A 24,074-nucleotide genomic window follows, 5' to 3' on the forward strand; every position below is an offset into this window, starting at 1 on the left:
CTTTCAGTTACCATAATTTTTATTTGACCAAAATGAACAATGACTATATTGTTATTGCAGTGTGTGAGATTATTTTTGAAAATGAAGACATAGTGTATCTTCATCCTGACTTGTTTATTTAGATTGTTCATAAATAAGTAGAATATGTTGGGGAAAAAAAAGTTTCTGACTGCAGGAGCTTTTAAAAATCATTTTAGTAGTGATTATTATTAAAGTGTGCCTACTAATTTGTCTTAAAAACTATAGAACTCTAGAATGAGATTTGTGCTTTTTGCTTCTTACTATCTTGAAGTTTATAAAATTCCTATAGAGTGTAAATGTTTTAATTTTATTCCTTCAAGGAGATGGTCATTGACTGGCTAACAATTAAATTTTAACTTTAAACATATTGAAGTGTTTTTAGTTGCAGACTGCATAATGTATGTTATCTATAAAAATCAGAAGCAAGCTTATATGTATGGATTAAGAATTTAATGTATACTAATAGCCTTATAATTCTGTATTTGGGGGTTCTTTTGACTTTTTTCTTTTGAATTTGGCTTCTCTAGGGAAAGGGAATTGGAAACTAGTTGTTATTATCATGTAAGTCACCATACTTGGTGACTTCCTGTTTTTAAGCTCTAGCATTCTTGCATCAGTGCTGTTGAGTTCCTGACTGGGCTGGCTTGGTTGGATTTGTTTTTACCTTTTACACTTTGGTGGAGAACCTTTATAGAGTTTTGGGTTTGTTTTGTTTGTTTGGTTTTTTTTGTTTGTTTTGTTTTGTTTTTGTGTGTGTGTGTGTGTGTGTGAATTTATGTAATTAAGTAGTTTTCTTAGGTACTGTTTAGTCTTTCTAATTAGTTATTTAAAATTAATAATTTTTATTTATGTGTTTTTTTTTTTTTTTTTTTTTTTTGCCTGCTTTTCTCTATATGCACCATGTGCATACAGGCTCATTTGGAGGCCAGAAGAGGGCATTGGATTCCCTTGAACTGGAGTTACAGGAGTTATAAGGCTGAAAATTAAGCCTGGATCCTCTGAAAGAGTAGCCAGTGCTCTTAACCACTGAGCCTTCCCCTCCCCCTGACTTAGGTTCTTATATTCCCAAGTATGAGAAGCATGAAAAGTTCTCTAAAATATGCCTTTTTGGGCCTATGAGATAACCCAGTAATAAGGGTACTTGCTTCTAAGCCTTATAGCCTGAGCTCCATCCCCAGGATGCACATGGTGGTAGGAGACAACCACTTGCTACAAGTTTTCTTTTGACTCATACAAACATGCATGCATACAAGTATACACAATTACAAAAAATACTTTCTAAAAAAGGGTTTGTGCCTGGGAGGCAGAGGCGGGCATATTTCTTTGAGTTTGAAGCCAGCCTACAGAGTGAATTGCAGGACATCCAGAGCTGTTACACAGAGAAACCCTGTCTCAAAAAACCAAAGTAAAAGGATTGGGGGGGGGGGGTACATATGCCTTCAATCCCACCATTTGGAAGATAGAGGTTGGTGGATCTATGTGAGTTTGTTAGTCTGGTCTACATAAAGGTTCTGGCTTAGTCACATCTGCACAGTGAAGACCTGTCTCCAAAACAAACAAACAAACAAAAAAAAATTTGAGGTTAAACGGCTTTATTTTTTTAAATTATATGTGTGGAGGGGACAGGTGTGTGACATGAGTACCTATAGAGGATAGAAACTTTGGATCTCCTGGGCTCAATTACAGGTGTTTGTGAGCCATATGATGTTGGTGCTGTTTGCTTAGCCATTTCTTCAGCTCCAGTATAAAAGACATTTTGAAATATTCTTTCTCAATATAAAAGGGACAATCGTATTGAGTGTTCAGAAAATTTTTGCTGAGATAGGGAAAGATTTATATTCTATCTCCTTCCCTTTTATAACGTTTTTAAATTTATTTTCTTTATCATTCCCTTTAACCTGGATATAATTTTGTCATTAGATTACACAAATTATTTCTGTTCAAGTTGGCTTGAAGATGGCAGATTTCTCCTCTTTCCACGTGAGGGCATTTCCCGTGTTGTGGGAAAACTTGCAGTGAGTAAACAAGGAGAAAGGGGAGAACTCCTTTAGAAAGCTGCAGCTCGCTCATGAAGTTCCTTACGCGTCCCATTTCGTCTGTTTGTAACTTTAAGGCTTTGATGAACTAGGTGGACTTCTCAAACCAACAGTGGCCTCTCAGAATCAGAGTCTTCCTATTGCCAAACTTCCACCTAACAAATTAGTGTCTGATGACTTGGACTCATCTCTAGCCAACCTTGTGGGCAGTAAGTAGTTCTTTGATTCTTCAGTCATCCTTAAGCCTGAGTTGGTTATTAAAATGATTCTAGTCTTTAAATACGTTTCTCTTTTCCTAGATCTTGGCATTGGAAATGGAACCACTAAAAAGTAAGTGTCTTGTATGTGTATTGTTTAAATATCATGTAGAAGTTGATGTGACTTCACTTGATAAGTGAATATAGCTATGTAAATTTGGTACTATTAATGTTCATTTAGTGAGAAACATTGTATGCTTGTTTATTTAAAGTGATGTAAGTTGGAGTCAACCAGGTGAAAAGAAGTTAACAGGAGGATCTAACTGGCAACCAAAGGTTGCACCAACAACTGCCTGGAATGCTGCAACAATGGTGAGTTGGGGAAGCTTCTGCTATTAATACATGGATATCTTAACTAAATGTGTAACAAAAATTAACATGATAGACATAAATACTAAGATTATAACTGAGTTTTCTTAACTATTTCATTTTTTTTCTTTAAAGCTGGTTGACTGTCTTTTGTCAGGCACATTTTAACACCTAACATGTATTTAAAGATTATTCCAGGCTAGACATTATTTTAATAAGTAATATATGGTTTGTGATAGGAGCTCTTATTTCGTCTCATGTTATAGACAGGAATACATGCACAGTTCCTAAAAAGTATAGCAACATTACAGAGTTCTTGAGTAATGAAATGCATTCTTAGCATGTGGCCTGGAAGCTAGACAGGATGCACTGTATTGTCACTCTCAAATTTCTTATTTTTTGTCTAGAATGTAAACTTCTTATACAAGTAAACAAATTATTTTCTTGGGTTTTGTTAGTACTATATAGTTTATGGAGTTGATTCTCCTTATTTGTGGCCATTTAATATTTGATTGAAGTCACCATGATCACTGAATTAGTGAACACTGAATCAATTCCACATCCTAAAAAGCCTCATTCTAAGCCAGACATACTGGAACATGGCCTATAGTCCCAACACTTAGAAGCAGAACATCTAGTTTATTCCATCTTACTGGGGAATGAACAGTTGTATGATTTTTTTTTTTATATGCCTCTGTACCTGTACATGAATAATTTAGAAAGTACTTTGAATATGGAATTTGGGGATTATAAAGTTCACTAACAGCAAGCAAATGAATTGATTAACAATGTTTGCTAGTTAAGTAGCACCTAGTACTGAAGAGGTTCTAGTGATGTTTTTAATTACTATAAGGCCCAGAATAACTTGTGGCTATTTTCCTGTCTTTGTCTTTATCTTAATCTACCAAGTCTCCTCTCCCTTAGGCAGGGAAATACATATCCTTTCTTCTGGAACACTTTGAAATGTTGTTTTCTTTCAGTGGGATGATAGCAGGTTTTATTACTTAGGTGCTATATATTACAGCCTTCTTAATTGCTGTTAGAAAGCTCCATTGTGCTTAATATAGCAGCTTTCTCGTCATTAAGTTCCTCATATTGCTCTGTTTCCTTTGGGTTGCTTATCTGATAAAAAGTTTATAGCTTAGAATTTATAATATGGAAATATTCATGTTTAACTTCGTTGTCTTTTGTTTGCTTGTTGGATTTTGAGGATGCAAGGCTGAGTGTGTGTAAAGTTTTGTTTTATAGCCCAAACTGGCTCTGAATTTACCAAGTGGTTCAAACCAGTTTCAAGTGCACCATCCTTCTCCCAAGACTTTCCTAGTCTGGAATTACAGGTGTCTAACACCATAGTTTAGGGATTACATATACATGTCTATAATTTACAGTAAGTCTATCCTAAAAGTATAGTGTTCTCTCAGAGTACATATATGACTTTGAAGTACACTGCTATCTGTGCTTCTTTTTTAAATCCCCAAATGAAAAGCACTTGAAAAGCTGATTTAAATGAATGCTATAAGTACAACGCCTAATATTAAAGCACAGTGGGTGTTTGTTTGTTTAATGTTAAGTCAGTATTAATCTTTATGAAATACTGAAAGCTTTGGATAGATTTGCCTAATATTGACTAATTAGAATGTAATAAACACCTAACCACCTAGCATTTGTATGTAAGTTGACAAGATAACAGTGTGTTGTATATGGTAGTGTGTGTCAGCTTTTAAGATATTTGTTTAAAATATTTGTGTGTTATTTTACAGGTTTTTTTTTTTTTTTTTTTTTGGATGGCTAACATGTGAGGCCTGTGATGTGATTCACTAAGAATAAACTGCTGCCATTTCTAACCTTTTAATTAATTCTTTAAACACTGTCAAGGTTTTTATTTTTTAAGATTTAAAGCAAATTCATTTATTTTATTAAAATATTTGTTATACAACAAACTCTTCATTGGTGATCCCTATCCTGGTAGGAGACATATGATGTCACCCAATTTGAGGATGCACTTGAATTTTCCTTACTGACATTACTGATGTATTTTGTTTTAATGACATTTGTAATTAGTAAACCATTGTATTTATAGAGGAAGGTAGCTAAAAGTGTGTATCCTTTGTCAACCTTGATAGTGTTTGGTAATAGATGTTTTTTTTTTTCATTAGATATATAAATACCCGGAATTTTAGGTAGTAAATGTACATGTAAACTAAAATGCTCTCTGTGTATTTTGTTGTGTAAGTACTTGCTCTAATCCAGTGTTATTGCATTATGTAATTGTTCTCCCTGGGAAAAACAGAATGGCATGCATTTTCCACAATACGTAAGTGACCAAAAACTAGCCCTTCTTCTTCTTCCTTTTTTCTTTTTCTTTTTCTTTTTTTTAATAAATTGGCATGCTATTAACCACCGCTGCAGCAGAATCTCATAACCTTCCAGCTAGTCCTTGTTTACACATGAGATTTTCAGTGTGCCAGAAATTCTTCCTAGCATCTACTGATTTTCATGGGTGTGTTGCAGAATTGATTCTGATGGTGGCATGGGAAAACCAATTTTTCTTTCTTGCTTAATATTCTGCCATTTGCTGCCAGATGGCTGGGTGTCTGTGTGTGTATCTGTGCTGCCACCATGCACTTGATGACTTTTGAATGAAGGGAAATGTTGATTGTGGTAATGTTTGAAATAACAATTGCATGTAATCTTACAGGCTTCTGCTGTACTTGGCAGTTTGTCTTAATGCTCTTGTAGATACTGGTTTTGAAGTGGGAGAGACCAATACGCCCTACATGCTCACCTAAATACTAAACTTCACTTGTTAGTGTTATTTTTTTAAAGTTATGCTTCATTTAACTTCATGCATATGTTCAAATTGCTGTATAATTTCATGTTTTCAAACATTTTAACTGTGTTATTGGTCTTTCACCTGTATTCAGTTTTAGCCTTTTATTAGAGAGATATGCAGGGAATATTGTTAAGACAGCAGCTATATATAAAACAATTTGTTTCTAGATTGTATGTTTACAAATCATCAGTTAAAGAAGTAGAATAAGAAGACCTCATTAAAATACAAACTTAGAACTTGATTGATTAGGAGTCTAACATATAGCTACTTACATTAAAGTTGTGATCATAGGAATAGATACTCAGAGGCACTTTGAGATCTTCCTATGATGCTTTGACAACCATGCACAAGATCCTTAGAAATTATTTTTTTAACACCAAGGATACTAATTGATGTGGAATCTTTGTATTTTCTTCCAGTACTAAAGAAATATATCAAGAAACAATCCATATTATCCTTTTCTTGATAAATATTTTGTTGTTTTGTTTGTTTATTTGGTTTTTGAGGCAGGGTATGGAGCCCTGGCTGTCCTGGAACACAAACATTTTTATGAGAATGGTAGGCTTTCAGTTTTGGGACTGTGGTTATTTTTAAATACCTGGAGACCTTTTCATTTGTTTTCTTGGTGGAGCTTGGGAGAAAATCCAGGGTCTTAAGCAGAGCAGGCAGTTGCTCTGTGTAAAGGGTTTTGAAAGCTGTGAAGGATGTTGTGATCTTAGACTACTAGTGAGTCTAAGTTTAAGTAGTTTTTTGTTGTTTTTTTTTTTCTTCTAACAAGTCCTCTTTTGATAATTTTGAAATTTTATTTCTCAATGAGTATTAATTGACAGTTACCAGTAATCACAAGCGCCACTTAATCATAGCTGTCTTAGCAATTTGTTTTAAATAGAATTCTGACAATCCTTTAAGCTTGTGACATACAGAAATTAACATTTCCTTGTTTACTTTTTCTTTTGCCGTATCAGGCACCCCCTGTAATGGCCTATCCTGCTACTACACCAACAGGCATGATAGGATATGGAATTGTAAGTATGTTTCTAAATACAGTGTTTGGGAAATAGAGTAATTTATTCCTAACATGATTTATTACAACCTTAGATGTTTTTTTTTTTTTTAAAGTGCTCTATAGATACTACTATACCAAGAACCTAACCATTGCTTCCCTAGTATTTTTTAGAATACTCATTGTAAATGGGTATTGTTGATTAGTATGCCTAGTATTAATCACTTATTTTTCTTTCCCCTTATAATTTTGCTGTACATGTTGTTTTTATTATAAACTCACTTAAATGTTAGTGTTAACTTGAAGCTATTTTGGTAAGATTAGTTGAGATGATATCACCTTAATACTGTAAAATTTTATAAGAGTAAATATAGCGTAGGCCAGGATGATTTTCCTCTTACAATGATTGTTGGGGTACAAAACCATTCACTGTCCTCAGTCTATATTGTTACCCTCAGTGACATGAAGCTAACCTCTGGCCTCCACGTTTGTACTTGTACCTATACATACATGAACATGCACGCACACCTACATATATGCACACACACATAAAACCAACCATTTATGATCATTTGCATAAAGCTTGATTTGATTGATATACTAAGGCAATTGGCTTTCTTTGAAATATGTTAACATTTAGAGATAGAGCCTAGAGTTTTCTCTGTATACAGACCTAGAAAAATCTGGATTCTTGAAGCTTTTTTCTTCTACCATTACCTTTCTCCCCTTCCCCTTCTTCCTTTTTGGTCAGAATATTTCTTTATAATATTACGATAAAGTTTAACTTTGGCAAATTGGATAAAAAAGGGTAGGCTTTATTTGGTAATTTTTAAGACTATTTTATATGAAAATAGTACTAGGAAATTTGTAGATACCAGTCTTACTTGCAGGCAGAATTATTTGACCTTTTAGTGAGAGCAGAGTTGGTGTTCTCCTTTAACTTCTGCTAGTCTCTTGTCTACTTCCTCCACAGTAATGAATATGTGAGCCAGCATCTCTTCACTTAATATTATTCTATTTTTTAGCCTCCTCAGATGGGAAGTGTGCCTGTAATGACACAACCAACCTTAATATACAGCCAGCCTGTCATGAGACCACCAAACCCTTTTGGCCCTGTATCAGGAGCACAGGTATTAATGATGTGCATAACTAACTGTTGTCATGTTCTGATTTGGAAGGGCTCTTTAACACTAACAGTTCCTCTCGTCAACCCAAGAAAGAAGTTAATCAGACTTTCCTTTTTGTCATGGATATTACATGCTTTATATCTTCTTAATGCAAGAACTTTTCAGAATATTGATTAATTGCAAAGAAGTGACAAGTAGATTACAAGTGGGAACTTCTTATAACTTCCATGCTTGTGATTGTTCCAAAGCTGAGCATCTTTCTTGGTAATTCTTATATTTGGACCCTCAAACCATTGCCTCAGAGCATCAGCCTATAGCTGATGGCTTGGGGTTTGCTGTAAGTGTTGCTCTTGGGATATTTGCAGGCTCTTAGAAAGCCTACAGAAAGTTTGACTGTTATATTTTTCATGAGGTAACTTTGTCACTGAGAATTATACTAAGTAAAACAAACCAAAAACATAAAGAAGAACCACTGGAAAGGCTCTGCTGCCTTAAGATTCTTTAAAGGAGAGACTTATTTTGTAAATACTTCTAATGATATGATCTCCCTGTTCTGACAGTTACTCTAAATGTCTTGATTTCGGGAGAGCCACATTAAAGCAGTCTGTATTTTTGTTTATTGTAATGCTATGAGATAAGTGCCTTATGAAGTGAAGGGTAGCTTATCCTTATGTTGCTCTACTCAATACATATAATTGTTAATGTAGTCCTTGACTTCCTAAGTGGTTTCCAGTCTCAAAAGGTTGGTAGACTGTCATTTTAAAGCTTATTTGAAAACAGAATATTTGACAGCATGTATTCCTTTTCTAATGCAAATGCTTAGTAGGCTTATTCGGACATATTGCGTTATAATGATGTTATACTTCTAGCCTCTATTTGATAGGTAGTGATAGATAGGAGACCATTTCATAGTTCATCCTTTTTAGTTATTAAAATCATTGATCCATGTCCTCATATATGCTGAACATTAACACTGTTACTAAGCTACATCCCCGCCGAGTCCCACTCCTTTCCTTTGTCTGGGTTCATGTTCGTTAGTACCTTTTAGAGATTTTCATTTACTACACTTAAAAAGGTCTATGAAGATCTTTGTTCTGTATCTAACATTTGCATTTTCCCAAATAAGTTTATGTGTAAAATGCTGAATCCTTGTAGGCTTTATTTTTTCCTCTTTCTGTGTTTGTTCCTTAGTCTGTTATTTACATCCTTTTAAAACTTGTACTGTAAATACATTTTACTAACGTTTTGTATAAAGTAGAATGTTCACTGATGATCAGTAGTTTGTAAAGTCATTCTTTGCCACATGTAGGTATTATGTCACTTAAGCAGGATGACAGTTGTCAAAGTTGCTGTGATAGGCAATATCTCTTTTAATGAGTATTTAGATGATAATGGTTTTAGAGGTTGTTGAACCCTTTTGATGGTGGCAAAGGTTATTGTGCTTGTCATATTCTCATCCCTTCTTTAAGAAGAAACTTTGTTGGTTTAACCCTTGTTGAAGCACAAAATTGAATGGATGTTTAACTTTAAAAAAAAAAAAAAGCATATTTTAAAAGTTCTGTTGGTTCCTTCGTTTACTAGGTACTATTTTGCTTTAGGAAGATGTGGCTAAAAAGGGAGCAAAATGGCTATGGGTTTTTGTTGTGTTTTCAGTAGACAATTTAAGCAAGTCTGACATCAGTTAAGTGACTGAAAGGAAACAATGACCCTTTGCTTTTAGGCTTTTTGTATCCATCCATCCATTCATCCATCCATCCATCCATCCATTCATTCATTCATTCATTCATTCATTCATGTGTTGGTGTACTGATTGGATATTGGCAGTGATAGTTCTCAGCTGATTTGCTTCTACTTTGTCTATCATTTATTCACTTATATATTGGTGTACTAATCTTGTATGTTGGTAGTGATAGTTTTCAGCTGATTTGGTTAGCTGTGTCTTTGTAAAGAAAGCCATTTGGATTTGTGTTTATTTGTCTTTGCCCTTACTATTATACAGTACCATAAGAGAATTTATTTTGGGAATCATATGTAGTACCATAAATGAAAAGTTGGTTCTGTAGTCCCCATTATACACCAGTTAGTCATATAAAAATATTAGAGTTCTACCTCAGACCTCTGTTAATGAGACAAGTGCTGAGAAAGGCCTTATTTCCTAGACTGTCTTTTTAAAAATCCTAATTTCTTGTCTTATAGCCAGTGCTAGATGGCCAATTTTTACAGTGTCATAGTATAATTCAGTATCTGTGTGTATATAGAAAGCATGGGAATATATTGATTTTCTAATGTGTGCTAGAAAAGTCCCCTTAAAAGTTTCATATTCTCGTTTACAATTTATTATCTTATGTGTATGGGTGTTTTGCCTGCATATCTATGCACCACATTCCTGCCTGGTAGTCACAGAGACATCCGATTCCCTGTAACTAGTGTTACATACAGTTGTGAACTGCTGCCATGTAGGTGCTAGGACTCTAACCCAGGTCCCCTGGAAGAGCAGTTAACATTGAACCATCTCTCCAGCTCCAACAATTTCACTTAAACTTTCTCCTATAAGTTAAATATCTTGATAGACTGAGTTGAAATAAATAGGAATTCAAATTTAAGAACTAAAATATAGCAGCCTTGAGCCTGAAGGATGTGATTTAGAGTCGGTTAGTTCGCTTCACAGCTTAGGGCAGCAACAATTTACTCACTTCCAGTTTCCGAGGCTGGAAGTCTGAAATAAGACTGTCCTCGTGGCATCTTCTAGAGGAAAACCTACCCAACCAAGGGATGAGGTTATCTTTAATAGAAAACTAACAGCATGCAACACTGTATGTTTATATTCCTGTGCAAATTGATTTGGATATGTCATTAGTGATCCGGCTGTGCTCTGAACACCCTGAAACAGTTGACTGTTAACTGAGACTAAGCTTCAAGGCTGGTATCTCTGTAATCCTGGAGTAATACTATCATCTCTAAATATTTTTATGACATCAGCTTTATTAGTGTTACTATACAGAACACACAGGTTGAGTAATGTATATACAGTGAATGAAATTTGTTTCAGTTGTCAGTGTGCCAGCCATGCGTGCGCGTGTGTGTTGAGGGTACAGCTCAGTAGTATAGCACTTGCCTAGTGCTCACAAGACCCTGCCTGGGTTTTATCTCTTACTCTATGAAAGGAAGGAAGGGATGGGGAGACAGAGGGAATGGGTGTAATTATTAGTATCAAAATACAAGATTCTTCAAGAAGTTTTGAAGGCTTCAACTTTACAAACTAAACAAATGGTGTTAATAGGACAGTGGGTTCATTATTGTATGAACGGGTTTGCCTCAAGCTGTGTGTTAATAGTCTCTGCCCTTCATATTTTACTGTTTGTTTGTTTGGGTGTGTGTTTTGGGTGGTTGTTGTTGTGTTTTGTTTGTTATGCTCCTTCTCTACCAAAGAAAAAAACTGCAAATTAGAACAAGAAAACATTAATTAGGCTCAGAAAACCAGTCTTCAAGCATTCTTCTGAGAGACTGGGGGACAGGCTTATAAACCCAGCTACTACTTATTTCCAGGTCAGCCTGGGACATAGTGAGACTTTTTTTTTTTTTTTTTTTTTTAATTACAGAATCCACAAATTAACTTCAAAGGGGACTTGAAGAGCATTGACATTTTTATTTTAAGAGTTTAACTTGTCAGCTTCTTGAAGTATATTTTGAAACGTATTTTAAAGTATTTCTTTGTCTTTTATTAATTTATGATTTCATTAATCTTCCTCTACTGAACATTCTATAACCAATAAGGGGAAGAAAACCAAACAACTCAACTCTGCAGCAAAGCACTTTCTGAAAATGTTAGATTATTTTTTAATTTTAGCTTATATTTTTACTAAAATGTTTGTATATGTATGTGTACATGGGGATGGGGGGGGGGCTGTTGTGCCAGGCATATGGAGGTCAGAGGATAACCTTGTGGGCATCCTGTGTCACTGCCTCTCTCTCCACCTTTAACATGGATTCCTGGGACAAACGCAGTTTTCAGGCTTAGCAGTAATGGTTTTTAACCTGCTGAGCTATCTCACCACTCATGTATTTTTCAAGATTGATTAGAGTGGTAGAGGAATAAGAGTCATTACCATCAGTTACTTGTAAATTTTAGTATTTTTATCCATACATTGCTCTTTGCAGTATTTCATTTTCCTATAAATATTAATAAAAAAGACTTAAGTATGTCTGTGGTGGAGCAGTAAGATGTCTTTTAGTTATGGAATACATCTCTGATTTGAACTGACTTGTGGCTATGTTAACTCTTTAGCACTGGAACTTTAGGATAGAGACTGTTATTTGGAAAAGTGGGCCAAGGCATTTTCTGTTATAGTTTTGTACATTTCTGTAATGGCATTAGTTTATGCCAATTTGTAAATTTGATTTTGTGATGAATTCTGACAAGTTGAGTTTTTAAAAATTCTTTCCTCCAGTATGTTAACTGCTTTTTTTTTTTTTTTTTTTTTTTTTTTTTGGTGTGCATTCCTTAGCACCTTTACGAGGTTCTTTAATTTATGCAAAGAATGATAAATAAAAGAGGGTCAGCACTTTATCTCAGGCAACTTCTTCAGACTTAAAGTTCTACTGTGTCTTAACCCCCTGGAGTTTTCTTGCCCTGCCATCCCTTTTCTTCTTCCTGCTTTTCTTGAGCAGTAATGTGGGCAGCATATTCTGTTCTTGTCCTTCCTTATTCCCTCTCCATCCAACTACTTTCCCACCAGTGAAGGCTTTAATCTGCTTTCTGATAGTGATGGGAAAAGACAGGAGTCAGCACTTACAGCCACTGGGGTGTCCCAGAATCTGGAGTAGTGTAGCAGTCAGACCACTCTGGTATGTGCTTTTTGCCTAGTCCAGGGGGAAAGTGCTAAGAAACTTAGTGCAGTTATAGGAACTTTTTCCCCAAGATAAATCGAACCCTTTAAGAATTGTTTGTAAAACTCTTTAAGTCTCTATTTAATCCTTTTGGCATGCTCATGTGTTGAGAATGATAGAGTCTCTTGTTTTCTCCAGGGACATTTTCTTCTGCTGTTATCAGGTCTTTAAACTGCTGCCTTCATGAAAACGTGATTTAAAAAGACATTTTAGTTATCATTTAGATGCAGTATACAATGGGCAGGTATGTTTTGAAACGCAAAGGAAAACCTGTTTGTAAGTGAAGTTAAAAGTGGAAGTTAAGTGTGATTGCCCCTTTTATCTCAGGAATGAGTATTTGGAATCATTTCTTCTGGATACCAATCCATTCAGGGAACTCCAGGGAAAAAGTTGGGGCATCTTTGCAGTTAGATTTCACTTTGCTTTGCCCTTGGAGTGGCTGGTATTGAGAGCTCTAGTAAGGACAGACATGAGTTCCCGCCCTCCCATCGATAGCAGCATATCCAAGTTCATTATTCTTCCTGCCATCTCTTCTATCTTTGAACGCGTGTTTCTAAAACAGTATATGGATCAGGAGAATCTTGACTACCAAAATAACAAAAAGTGATTTTCAAAATTGTAGGTTGGTTATAGTCCCCTAAATGGGAAATTGCTTATACTGGTTAGGTAATATTTGCCGAAATTCATTGGCCAATCACTCCTTATGGTGCTTTTCTTTAAAACAAAAACAAAGAAGTAAACATAAAAGCAAAACTTAAAAAGAAATGAAATCATTTTTAAACCAGCAAAGAGACTTTTTGTGACTTAAAATTCTTTGTATAATTTTAAGTGTTGAAAATATGAATGGAAGTTGTTTTACCTAGTCAATTTTAACTTAATACTTACTGGAACATCTCTAAAACCTATTCTTCTCATGATGGACCTGTGCTCACAAGCTTTGTGATGCCATAGTAAGGGAGAAACAGTAAGTTTCTTCACACTAAAAGTAGTTCACATTGGGTTTAAAGCACTCGTACATCAAAAACTTGGCTCATGTTGTTCAGAAAAGCTGTCTTTTCTTTGAGAGTAAAGATAATGATACTAGGTGCAATGGTCAACTTCATCCTGAAGTTTAAAACAAAAAAAAAGGTGGGCAAATTCTGATAAATCAGATGAATTTAGACTAGAAACAAGCAGAAACCTTGCCTGTATCCCTTATTCAGAGCTTTCTGTCTTAGTTCCCACAATGTATACACCTGCTTCACAGTGTCCAGATAGAAAAATAGGAGGTAAGCCATGTTTAAGAATAGAAAAGACCTGAGAGAATGACTTTGTGCCTTACAGAAAGAAGGCAGGAAGTGATAATTGTGTTTGGAAATGTGGGGTCTGAACTAAGGTCAGTTTGGACAGCTGTGGACAAATGTCTAGATTAGAAAGCCAACTTCACTATGTATTTTTTAATCACAATTATGCATCCTGTACTCCCTACTCCCTTTCTCCTCCCCTCCTCCCACTAAAAGTCTTGACTGTAGGTCAGTTTATATCAGCTTTTATGGATTAAAAACTTTTCATGTTTCAGAGGCACACATTTTTTTCTGGAAAACACATGCCATTGGATATCTTTTAACTTGACATGGAATAGCATTTTAAATGATCCCATTTTCAACAAAGGCTGCCTTTAATTTATTAAAGGTGACAAAGCAAAAACCACCTCTTCCTTCATTACACTTTCTGCTCTCATGTTCTGTCATTCTGAGATCTTTTTCTCCCCTGTCTCTGTCTTCTTTCCCCCAGCTGTCGGCAGCATCCAGCCCCTCCAGGCACAGTCCTCACAGAGCTGCAGGAAAGGACCCCTTTGCAGAGCTTTCTCTGGAGGACTTCTTATAAGTCACTTAGGTATTGCTGCGTGTGGGGGAGATGGGAACGTGAATACCTGCAAAGCAAAGATTGCCAATCCTGAACACCATGCACCCTTCTCTTTCTTTGTTTATTTAAAGGAGTCTGCATTTCCTCTGTGCCTCGCTGCCTCCTCCTCTTCTGTTCTTTACATTAAGAATAAATATAGTTCAAGATAGGTCAAAAGAAGACACCACCTTTGGAACATAGCTTAAATTGTTAAATGTGAGGTCAGGGGACCATCTTAACACAGAAGTATCTACTGCTCACAGCTGATGTCAGTGACCAAATATCACCCTTAAAAATGAGGTATTTGGGTCGATCATAAGATAATTGTAAACAGTACACTTAAGTCTTGGTTAGGAGTAGCTTTAGTTTAAATGTAATAGCTGTGACTAATGATAAAAATTCATTTATGTAATTTCATTAGAGGGCTGCATTTTATGTGTTCCTTTTATTTAAGATAGTAACATTAAAAATAAAACATTAACAATAAAAATTTTGTGTTTTTTTTTTTTTTTTTTTTTTTTTTTTTTTTTTTTTTTTGAGATAGGGTCTCTCTGTATAATGCTGGCTGTCCTGGAACTCTGTAGACCAAACTGGCCTCAAATTTACAGAGTTCCATCTGCCTCTGCCTCTCAGCTATAGCTTGTGTTTTATTTAAGGGCAAATGAATATTTAAGCTTTGACTACAAGGATCTTGGTATATGATCCATATCACCTATATCTTCTAGAAGATAGTTTAATTTGATCTCGGTGCTCTGGTCCCAGTTCACATTTCCAGTCTAGATCTTTGGCAGTTTGTATTTTTATTTGGCTAGCATATTTACCTCAGTTTTAGCTGTGCATAGGCACTTGAGGAAAAATGAGTGAGGCGTTTTTTGAGTGAATAGTGACTCCTGACTGAAAAGTGTTCCTTTATAGATATTTCAGATTTTTAATTAGTAAAGAAGTGAATCAATGCAACACTACTTTTTATTTTATTCTCTGATATTTTACATTTTGCTTTCCCAAATGAGTTACATGGGGCATTTGTGCTTATGGATAAATATTCTTAACTTAAGGAAAAATAGTTTATTGGTTTCCTCCCCTGGCCTCTACTCCTTCCTGCTTTTAAGTAGTTGGGAAGATAATTAGGAGTTCCTACAGTGTGGTTCATGGATTGAGTGCCGACACATAGGAAGCTCGTGAGACTTTTTTGCTATCAGTGCCTGTGACAAGCATGTTAAGAACATCTTTAGGCTGGTTGAATGGTAAAGGGACAAAGTGTTTTTATCTGTGATAATGCATCCTATAATATAGCAAATTAACTTAGATCATGACTTTTTTCTTCCAGATACAGTTTATGTAACTAGATGGAAGAGAATGGAATTATTCCAAGAACACAAGTTTGCAGGTGGCGACTCCTTACTTCCAGAATAATTCAAACTGCTGTCTCTGAAACTCTTCCTCCATTAGAGCGCTCGAGTAACCCATGAAGGCCCTCGGCAGGGATGGGACTAGTTTATAGGAGAGCGTTGTCAATACCGTTTATAAAGCCAAGAATTGCCATGATTTAAGACTAAGATCTGTCTTTTTGGTGACTAACACTTCAGTTCTTTCGAGTCTTATTAATACCCATAATCAGTAACAAACCAAGAAAAGCCTGTACTTGGAAAGTGTGGAGTTTGTGTTTGGAAAAGCTGCCTGGAGAGAAGAGTTGTGTCCTTTACCATAATTCAACAGGACTCATTGGGGAATCAAAATCATAATTTTAATTATGCATTATATTTCTTTTCTCCAGTCCTCACAAATACAGAAACCATAATTGAAGTTAACTTTTCTTTTTTTTTAAAAAAAAAATTATATTCAGTTTGCAGTAGACATTCCTTAAGTATTTGTATTTATTTATGATTATCAATTTTACATAACATTAATGTTATATCAAGCCTCCTTAAGAAAATGAGTATGGATGTTCACAGTATGTTTGATTTTATCCACAAGAATGAATCTGATTCAAAATGCTTTTCAGCTGACATACAGAGCACTAAATATTTTAAGGCAAAACCATAGGTCTGACTCTTTTAAGAATTCTCAGTCTCTATGGGATTTTGGGAAGCATTATAAATGCATTAATCCTTATAGTCAATTCTGTGCCTAGGATTTTGCAAGGGAACAGTTCACTGACTAGGAAAAGCACTACATTTAAAATTCAGCATTAGTGCATTGGGAAGGATCTTTACTGCTTTGTGCTTGGCATGTCATTATTTTCCATTTGACATTAGGGCCTTTCCAAAATGAATGTGAAGAATTGCTTTCACTTCAAGACTTTCCTTCTTTTCAGTAAAACTTTAGGAGATGTTATGGGGAAAGGGAGGGGAACTAAAATCCTTGAACTTTTTATTTGGCGTGTGCCATGTTATGATCATGTACCTTTTAAATAAGGGGAGATAGTATCTTTAAATTCGATGTCTAGCCAAGAGTTTAGTTAATGAAGAATTAAACTGCACTGTTGATCGGTGCTTTCTGTAAATACATCTTAACGCGTGGGTTGAGAGGGGCCTTAAGAAGGACAGTTCATTGTAGGAAAGCAATTCTGTACATGAGTTAAGCATACTTTGTTGCATTGTCTCTGCAGATTCTATTTTTGTTTACAATATTAAAATGTATGTTAGCAAATGGGTGGATTTTCAAATAAAATGCAGCTTCCACAAAACATGTTATGGCATTCTGGTTTGAGGTGCATTTTCCTTTTTCCATTTGGTTTTTATTATCAATATCATTTTTTTTGCTAATAAAATTATACCCAACTGGTAATATCTGCTGGTTTAATAAAATGTAAAGTTTGTTTTACTTAAACGTCCCAAAAGAATTATGTTTGAATTCTTGTTACCATCTGGACTCACTTAGAAACTGAACTACTTATTCATTTTTCCTTTCTGATCTGCTTGCCTTTAGTCAGGTAAGTTAAGGGAAAAAGTACTCTTTAATGCATAAGATTATGTATGCTAAGAATATTTGTATTATACAGCATAGTGAATAATAACCAGGAGTCAAAGTTCATCAAAGAAAGATTAAAAGCTTTGTACTGTTAAATGTTTTCTGTGACTGGAAAAATCATAGTAAGCCAATGTGCCTCGTTAATAATGACTAACTGATTTCAAATTTCACTGTTATTAAAATGTTTCCACATAAACTGAGAAATTGTATTTTAGATTAAGAGTCCTTAAAATAGTAAGTTTTGAATTATCTCAGTATTTTTAAGTTATGTGACTTCTTTCATTATATTATTTTTGATAGTGTGTTTCTACATGTGAAGTGCTTTATAACCACTTCCATTTTGTTGTTTAAATACTTTTGGACTCTGTTCGGTAGGGATTATTCACATTTATTCAGTTTTATGGGTAGAAAACAAGAAAATTAACTTGTCCAAGATGTTAAATTAGCCAATGCAAGAGTTGGGTATTTAGTGTTATGGTCCATTTACTTGCTTTCATTAATTCAAAACTGAAATGGTAATCATATCGTTCAGTCTAGACTGTTGGCCACTCTTGACTCTTCTAGGAAGATGATCTTCTAGGAAGCACATTTCCTGCTTCGTTCTCTAGTATCTGACATTGTCAATGTGTGTGTGTGTGGGGGGGTGTAAACCTGATAATGACAACTTTAATCAAAATACAAGAAGGAAAGTAAATCAGCTGTCTCAGCTACTTTACTACTGCTGTGATAAGAAACCATGACAAGGGCAACATCTGAGAGAAAGGGTCTATTAGTGGCTTACAGTTTCAGAGGGTTACAATCGTGGACCGTTGTGGCAGGAAGCATGGCAGCAGGCAAGTGTGGTGGTGAAGTAGCTGAGGGCTTCTATCTTGACCCACAAGCAGGAGGCAGAATGCAAGCCATAACTGGGGATGCCATGTTAGGGCTTTTGAAACCACAAAGCCCTCTCCCAGTGATACATACACCTCCAGCAAGGTCACACCTCCTAATCCTTGACTAACATTTTCACCAATTGGGAACCAAGTATTTAAACATAGGCACTTCTGGGGGCGATTCTCATTCAAACTACACATCAACTTATAAAATCTATGCATTCCTCACACATTTTACTACCTCATTAGCAAGTTGATAGTAGTTGTAGAGGGCATATATACCTGTTCCAAAGCTTTATGCTTCTGATTATGTGAAAGACATCTTTTAACCGCTGTGGGATTTTATATCTAGGTCTTAAATATATTGGTAATCTTCAGCTTCTTCACAGAACACAGATATAATATTTATGCTCTATGAAACTGAATATATTGTTAAAAACTTCTTTCTAGGGCATTTCTTTTTTATTTTTGTGTGTGTGGTTATTTTACCTTCAAGTAGTCTGTGTATTACATGCATGCCTGGTGCCCACAATATTACGGGTGTTTGTGAACCACCATGTGAGTGCTAATTGAATGCAGAGCCTTTAGAAGAGCAGCCTGTGTTGTGCTCTTAACTGTGGAGCCATCTCTCCAAACCCCTTCACAGGGCATTTCTTTTAGGACAGATAACAGCTGTCTTGAGATAAATAAGTAAGCTGATTGTAGGCTAATAGAAAATTATCCAGTTAGAATGTTATGGGGAAACCATTTCATGCAAAGCTCAAGTTTATATTGTTTTCTAGCTACTGTATATAGCTAGAAATCAAACCCAGGGCATGCATTCTTCCTATGAGCTGCACAGGAAAATGGGTTTGAAGTCTGAGATTTACCTTGGTAACCAGCCTTGGCCCTATTGGCCCTACTTCACTCAGGTACCCCACTTAGCTCCTTCAAATTCCCAACACTTGATGGTTGTTCTGTGCTTACATTCAGTTGGACTTCAGGTTGTCCACAAAGTTCATTTCCTCCTTCCAAGAACATTATATGGGAACATCAAGCACACCAACTGGCACTGCCAGATAGCTAAGTGACTGTCTTGACACCAAGTCTGCATCTCTGATCCTTTTTTTTTTTTTTTCCTTGAACTGCAAAGCCTTTTTTTTCCATTAAATTGCTGGAATAATTTCAAGTTCTGAAAGATAAACTGCAATAGAATGGAATCAACTTAGAGGTCCCAAGAAGCAACCTACCCTGAGATGGGGCAAGAATAACTAAACACATTACTTGGTATTCATGATGGTCACCAAGAGCTAATCTTTCACAAGGCCTGTTGATAATAACTATTGTGATGCCTGCCCACCTTATTGTCTCCTATTTTGTGGTATTTAAATTAAATGCTATGTGGTATTTAATGTAAGCTCACTGGCTGAGCTTTTTATTTTTGATGCTATGTCTTAGTGTCTTAGAAATTCCTTGTGCCTCAGCCTCTTGAGTGTTGGGATTACAGACATAACACTGTCATACTTTACCTCGTTGGTTTTGACCCTGAACCCTTAAGGTGTTTCTTTGGGCCTTTTCATGACCACTGTATAATGTACTAGTATATAAGAGGGTTCTTTGCTTATTAAATAGGATGATATTGTAGGGAGTGGAGAGAATAAGAATATACTAAGGGTGAGCTCATCAAGAAATAGCTACTTGTTGACCTAGCCCAAATCCAGCAAGGCCAAGTCTCCAAGGACCAAAGGATAACTAGGAGAATCCAGGCACTTGAACTCAAGAGTAGTACAAACAAAGCACTATTAGTTTTTAGTTATTATTTTTTCATTATTTTATGTGTATGGTTGTTTTCCCTGTGTGTATGTTTGTGCCATCTGAGCTGCTATGTGGGTGCAGGGAATTGAACCAGGGTTCTATGGAAGAGCAACTGATGCTCTTAACCTCTGAGCCATCTCTCTAGCCCCTTGTTTTTATTATTAGCACAAGCAAAATGAGGTGACTTTACAGTTATCTCAAGCAAACAAGCACGGGAATGCAACTGATGTTATGTCTTACCATCTTTGGCCATGTGAAAAGAGTCAAGAATATTCCTCTCAAGCCTGTTGCCTTTCCCACAGAGATGATGTAGACTTGCCAGCATTTCCTTCATGTCCTTGCTTCCAAGTGCATTCATTCATTTAACATAGTTTATGCGATTCTTGTAGAAGACCATCTTTTTGATAGAGCATTCATCACTCCATCCCATCCCTAGCTCACAGTGAATTCACAGCCTTCTTACATAGCTTCCACAGATACTACTGCCATTTTGGATGAGCTTCAGCAATAGTCCTAAAGTTTAAGAATACTAATTCCACTTTTAGAAACTTTCTCAAAGAAATAGTCTACAAATGTTAGTTGGGATAGGGAACGTGTCTTGAATTACATTGTATATTATAGCACATAAGTATTATATTTCAGTAGGATATATGCCATTTACAGAAGCTCTTCTACAATACCACGTGGACAGTAGAAGTATGCGTGCTAAGTATGCCAGCATATACAGACTATGGTGGAAAGTTGCAGCGGGTGCTTCTGCTTCCATTCCAGATCTGAATTGTTTTTCTCGCACCCAGACCAACCAAAGGGAAGAAAACACATTTCCTTTGTCACCTCCCTCCCCCAAGGAAGTTTTGTCTTTAACACACATGCGATTACTGGTCCAGCATCCTTAAGCAAGCAAGATTGTTTATCATTCAACCAGCAGAGAAGCAGACCTTCCACTCCACTCATCCATCAGCATTATTGTTTCTGACATCGTTTTATCTTTAATTGTTTTGTCGTTTTATTGAAAATAATTGTTTCCCCCACTCCCTCACATAATATATCCTTATTTTGGTTTCCCCTCCCCTCTGCCCTAGATTCTCCTCATTTTCCCTCCCACCTGATCTATTCTTTTTCTGTTTCTCCTTAGAAATCAACCAGGCTTCTAAGGGATAATAGTATAATTAATATAACATGATAAAACAAAAGTACATCAGAATTTGACATAACAAGCAGAAGGGAAAGAACCCTAGAAAAAAGTAACAGACACTTGTTCGAACATGCTAAAACAATCCTATTTAAAAGAAACAAACAAAAAGGGCTAACTTGGAAGCCATAATGTATATGGCAAAGGACTTGTAGGGTAAAATGAAGGGGGGGGGGGAACTAAGATTAAAAAGACAAAAAACCCAGTAAGATTAAATAAACAAAAAAAATCCCTGACTCAAAATTGTAAGACAAGGAACAGCCAAAGGTGTTATTGTGCTATTGAGTTAGTGTTCTGTTGACCATCTACAGCTGGGAGTGCAGCCTTCTCTTAAAAGTAATTTGTTTCCCCAGTGAGACTCCTTGGAGGACACTGAATTCTCATTTGCACGTGGTTATCAGTTGGAGATTGCTTCTGGGTTGAACATAGGGACATGTGTTTGCGTCTTTCAGCTCTAGTGCCCCACCTGGTGCAGATCTGTATCCAGGCGCTGTACATGCTGTCTCAGTTTGAGTTCATGTGAGCTTTGGTCATGTTGACTTCGAGGGCCTTTCTTGGTGTCTTCCATCCCCTCTAGCTCTTACACTCTGCATAATTTTCTGCAGGGTTCCCTGACCCCTGAAGAGAGGGACTTGATAGAGATAACACATTGAGGCTGAGTGTTTCTGGGTCTCTTTCACTGCATAATGTCTGGCTGTGGGTTGGGAGATGTTTGTTTCCATCTGCTGCAGGAAGAAGCTTCTTTGATCATGGCTGAACAAGGTGCTGATCTGTGAATGTAGCAGGATGTATGTCTGTCTAGTATGAGCTGCTTGGCTACTCAAGCATTGGGACCTTGCCGTCAGTTGTGGAAAGCAACCTTAGTCTTGACAGCAATCTGGGTTGTTTTGGCCAACTCAATTAGATTCAGTTGTGGAAAGCAACCTTAGTCTTGACAGCAATCTGGGTTGTTTTGGCCAACTCAATTAGATTGTGACCCAATCCCAGTACTGGAAACTTTGCTGGTAACAAGAGATAGCCAGTTGGGGCTCTGTCTTCCCCATTATTTGGTGATTTCATTTAGATCTCTTCTTGCCCCCCTTTCCCTCCCCCCTCTCCACTTGATCCTCCCATTCTAGCCCTCCTCATCCATCCATAACTATTTCCCTTTCCTAGGGAGATCTGCAACACCCCACCCCCACACATACGTGCACAACACACCCAGTCCTTTACTCTTCCGAATCTCAATGGCTCTATAGATTGTAGCTTAGCAATCATTAACAGTAGATATACACACATAAGCAGATACATACCATATTTGTCTTTCAGGGTCTGGGTTATCTCAGGATGATTTTTTTCCTAGTTCCATCAATTTATCTGAGAGTTTCTTGATTTCATCTTTTTTGTTTTGTTTGTTTAAAAACAGAATGATACCCATTGTGTTTGTTTTTGGGTTTTTTTTTTTTTTTTTGTGTGTGTGTGTGTGTGTGTTTGAGACAGAGTTTCTTTGTATAGTCCTGGCTGTCCTAAAATTCACTCTGTAGACCAGGCTGGCCTTGAACTCACAGAGATCCGCCTGCCTCTGCCTCCCAAGTGCTGGGACTAAAGGCATGCGACACTATGGCTGATATTCCATTGTGTAAACACTGCATTTTCTTTGCCCATTCATTCTTCTGTTGCGGGATATCCATGTTTCCAGTTTCTGACTGTTATGAATAGAGGACCAGTGAACATGGTTGAGCAAGTCTCTTTGTGACAGGACAAGGTGCCCTTTGGGTGTATGCCAAAGAGTGATATAGCTGGATCTTGTGTTAGATCGATTCCCATCTTCCTGAGGATCCACCACACTATTTCCACAGTGGCAATACATGTCTGCACTCCCAATAGCAATGGAGGAGTATTCTCCTTGCTCCATATCCTTGGCAGCATGAGCTGTCACTTGTTTTATTGGTCTTAGCCATTCTGACATGTGGAATGTGGAATCGCAGTCGTTTTGATTTGTATTTTCCTGATGGCTAAGGATGTTGAACATTTACGTGTTTCTCAGCCATTTGAGTTTCCTCTTTTGAGGATTCCGTTTAGATCTATACCCCATTTTTAATTGGGTTGTTTGCTTTCTTGTTACCAAGTTTTTTTGTTTTTGTTTTTGTTTTGTTTTTTTTTTTTTTTTTAGTTCTTCATATATTTTTAGGTATTAGCCTCTTTTTTTTTTTTAATTCAAGATTAGAATGTTTGTTTCAAGGTACTAGAGAGTTGAGTCAGCAGTTACAAGCATGGACTGGGTTTGCAGAAGACTGGAGGTCAGTTTGGTTCTGAGTACCCTGTTGGAATCTTATTGCTGACATTAACTATGTCTCCAGGACAGTCTCCTCTGGTGTCTTCTATGGGCACCTACATTCATGTATACTTACCTACAGTAAAAAGACGTAACTATAGTTAAAAACCCTTTTAATCATTTTCATACAATATTTTTTGTGCATTGGTGTTTTGCCTGCATTTATGTATATGAAGTTGTCCAATCACTTTGAATTACAGATGGTTGTGAACTGCCATGTTGGTGCTGGGAGTTGAACCTGGGGCTTCTGGAAAAGCAGCCAGTGCTCTTAACTGCAGAGCCATCTCTCCAGCTCCATACAATATATTATGATCATGATTTTCTCTTTTCAACTCCTCCCATGTCCTTCCCACCTCCCTTAGCCACCCAACTTGCATGCAACTTTGTTCTCGTTCACTTTCAAAACAAAGTAAGAAACAACCCCACAGAGAACAAAAGTATCCTTGCTTGATAATTTCTTACCTGAGAGTATCTTCCTGGGAAAGGAGGGGGTGACTCATTGTACAGTGATTCAGGTATTTGGTTAGGTCTAGCCCCTCCCCGTGGATCCTGTGACTTTACTGCTGGATGCCGCC

General features: G+C 36.5%; 1 protein-coding gene across 12 annotated transcripts in view; it reads left to right on the plus strand.

Moving 5' to 3' along the window:
- Picalm (phosphatidylinositol binding clathrin assembly protein) overlaps positions 1 to 17,045 on the plus strand; it is an 82,180-nt gene extending 65,135 nt beyond the window's left edge. For 3 of the 12 annotated variants that reach the window (XM_051192202.1, XM_051192200.1, XM_051192209.1), the window contains 8 exons: positions 2,135 to 2,266; positions 2,357 to 2,387; positions 2,527 to 2,626; positions 4,914 to 4,937; positions 6,422 to 6,481; positions 7,485 to 7,589; positions 14,247 to 14,348; positions 15,685 to 17,045. In XM_051192202.1, coding sequence (XP_051048159.1) covers positions 2,135 to 2,266; positions 2,357 to 2,387; positions 2,527 to 2,626; positions 4,914 to 4,937; positions 6,422 to 6,481; positions 7,485 to 7,589; positions 14,247 to 14,339 — 545 coding nt within the window. In that variant the 3' untranslated portion in view covers positions 14,340 to 14,348; positions 15,685 to 17,045. The remainder of the gene's footprint in view (positions 1 to 2,134; positions 2,267 to 2,356; positions 2,388 to 2,526; positions 2,627 to 4,913; positions 4,938 to 6,421; positions 6,482 to 7,484; positions 7,590 to 14,246; positions 14,349 to 15,684) is intronic. The other 9 variants (XM_051192206.1, XM_051192204.1, XM_051192211.1 and 6 more) reach the window with 4 other exon arrangements.
- Positions 17,046 to 24,074: the final 7,029 nt, after the last annotated feature.

The sequence above is a fragment of the Phodopus roborovskii genome, unplaced genomic scaffold (genome assembly GCF_943737965.1).
Source record: "Phodopus roborovskii unplaced genomic scaffold, PHOROB, whole genome shotgun sequence".
Taxonomy (NCBI): domain Eukaryota; kingdom Metazoa; phylum Chordata; class Mammalia; order Rodentia; family Cricetidae; genus Phodopus; species Phodopus roborovskii.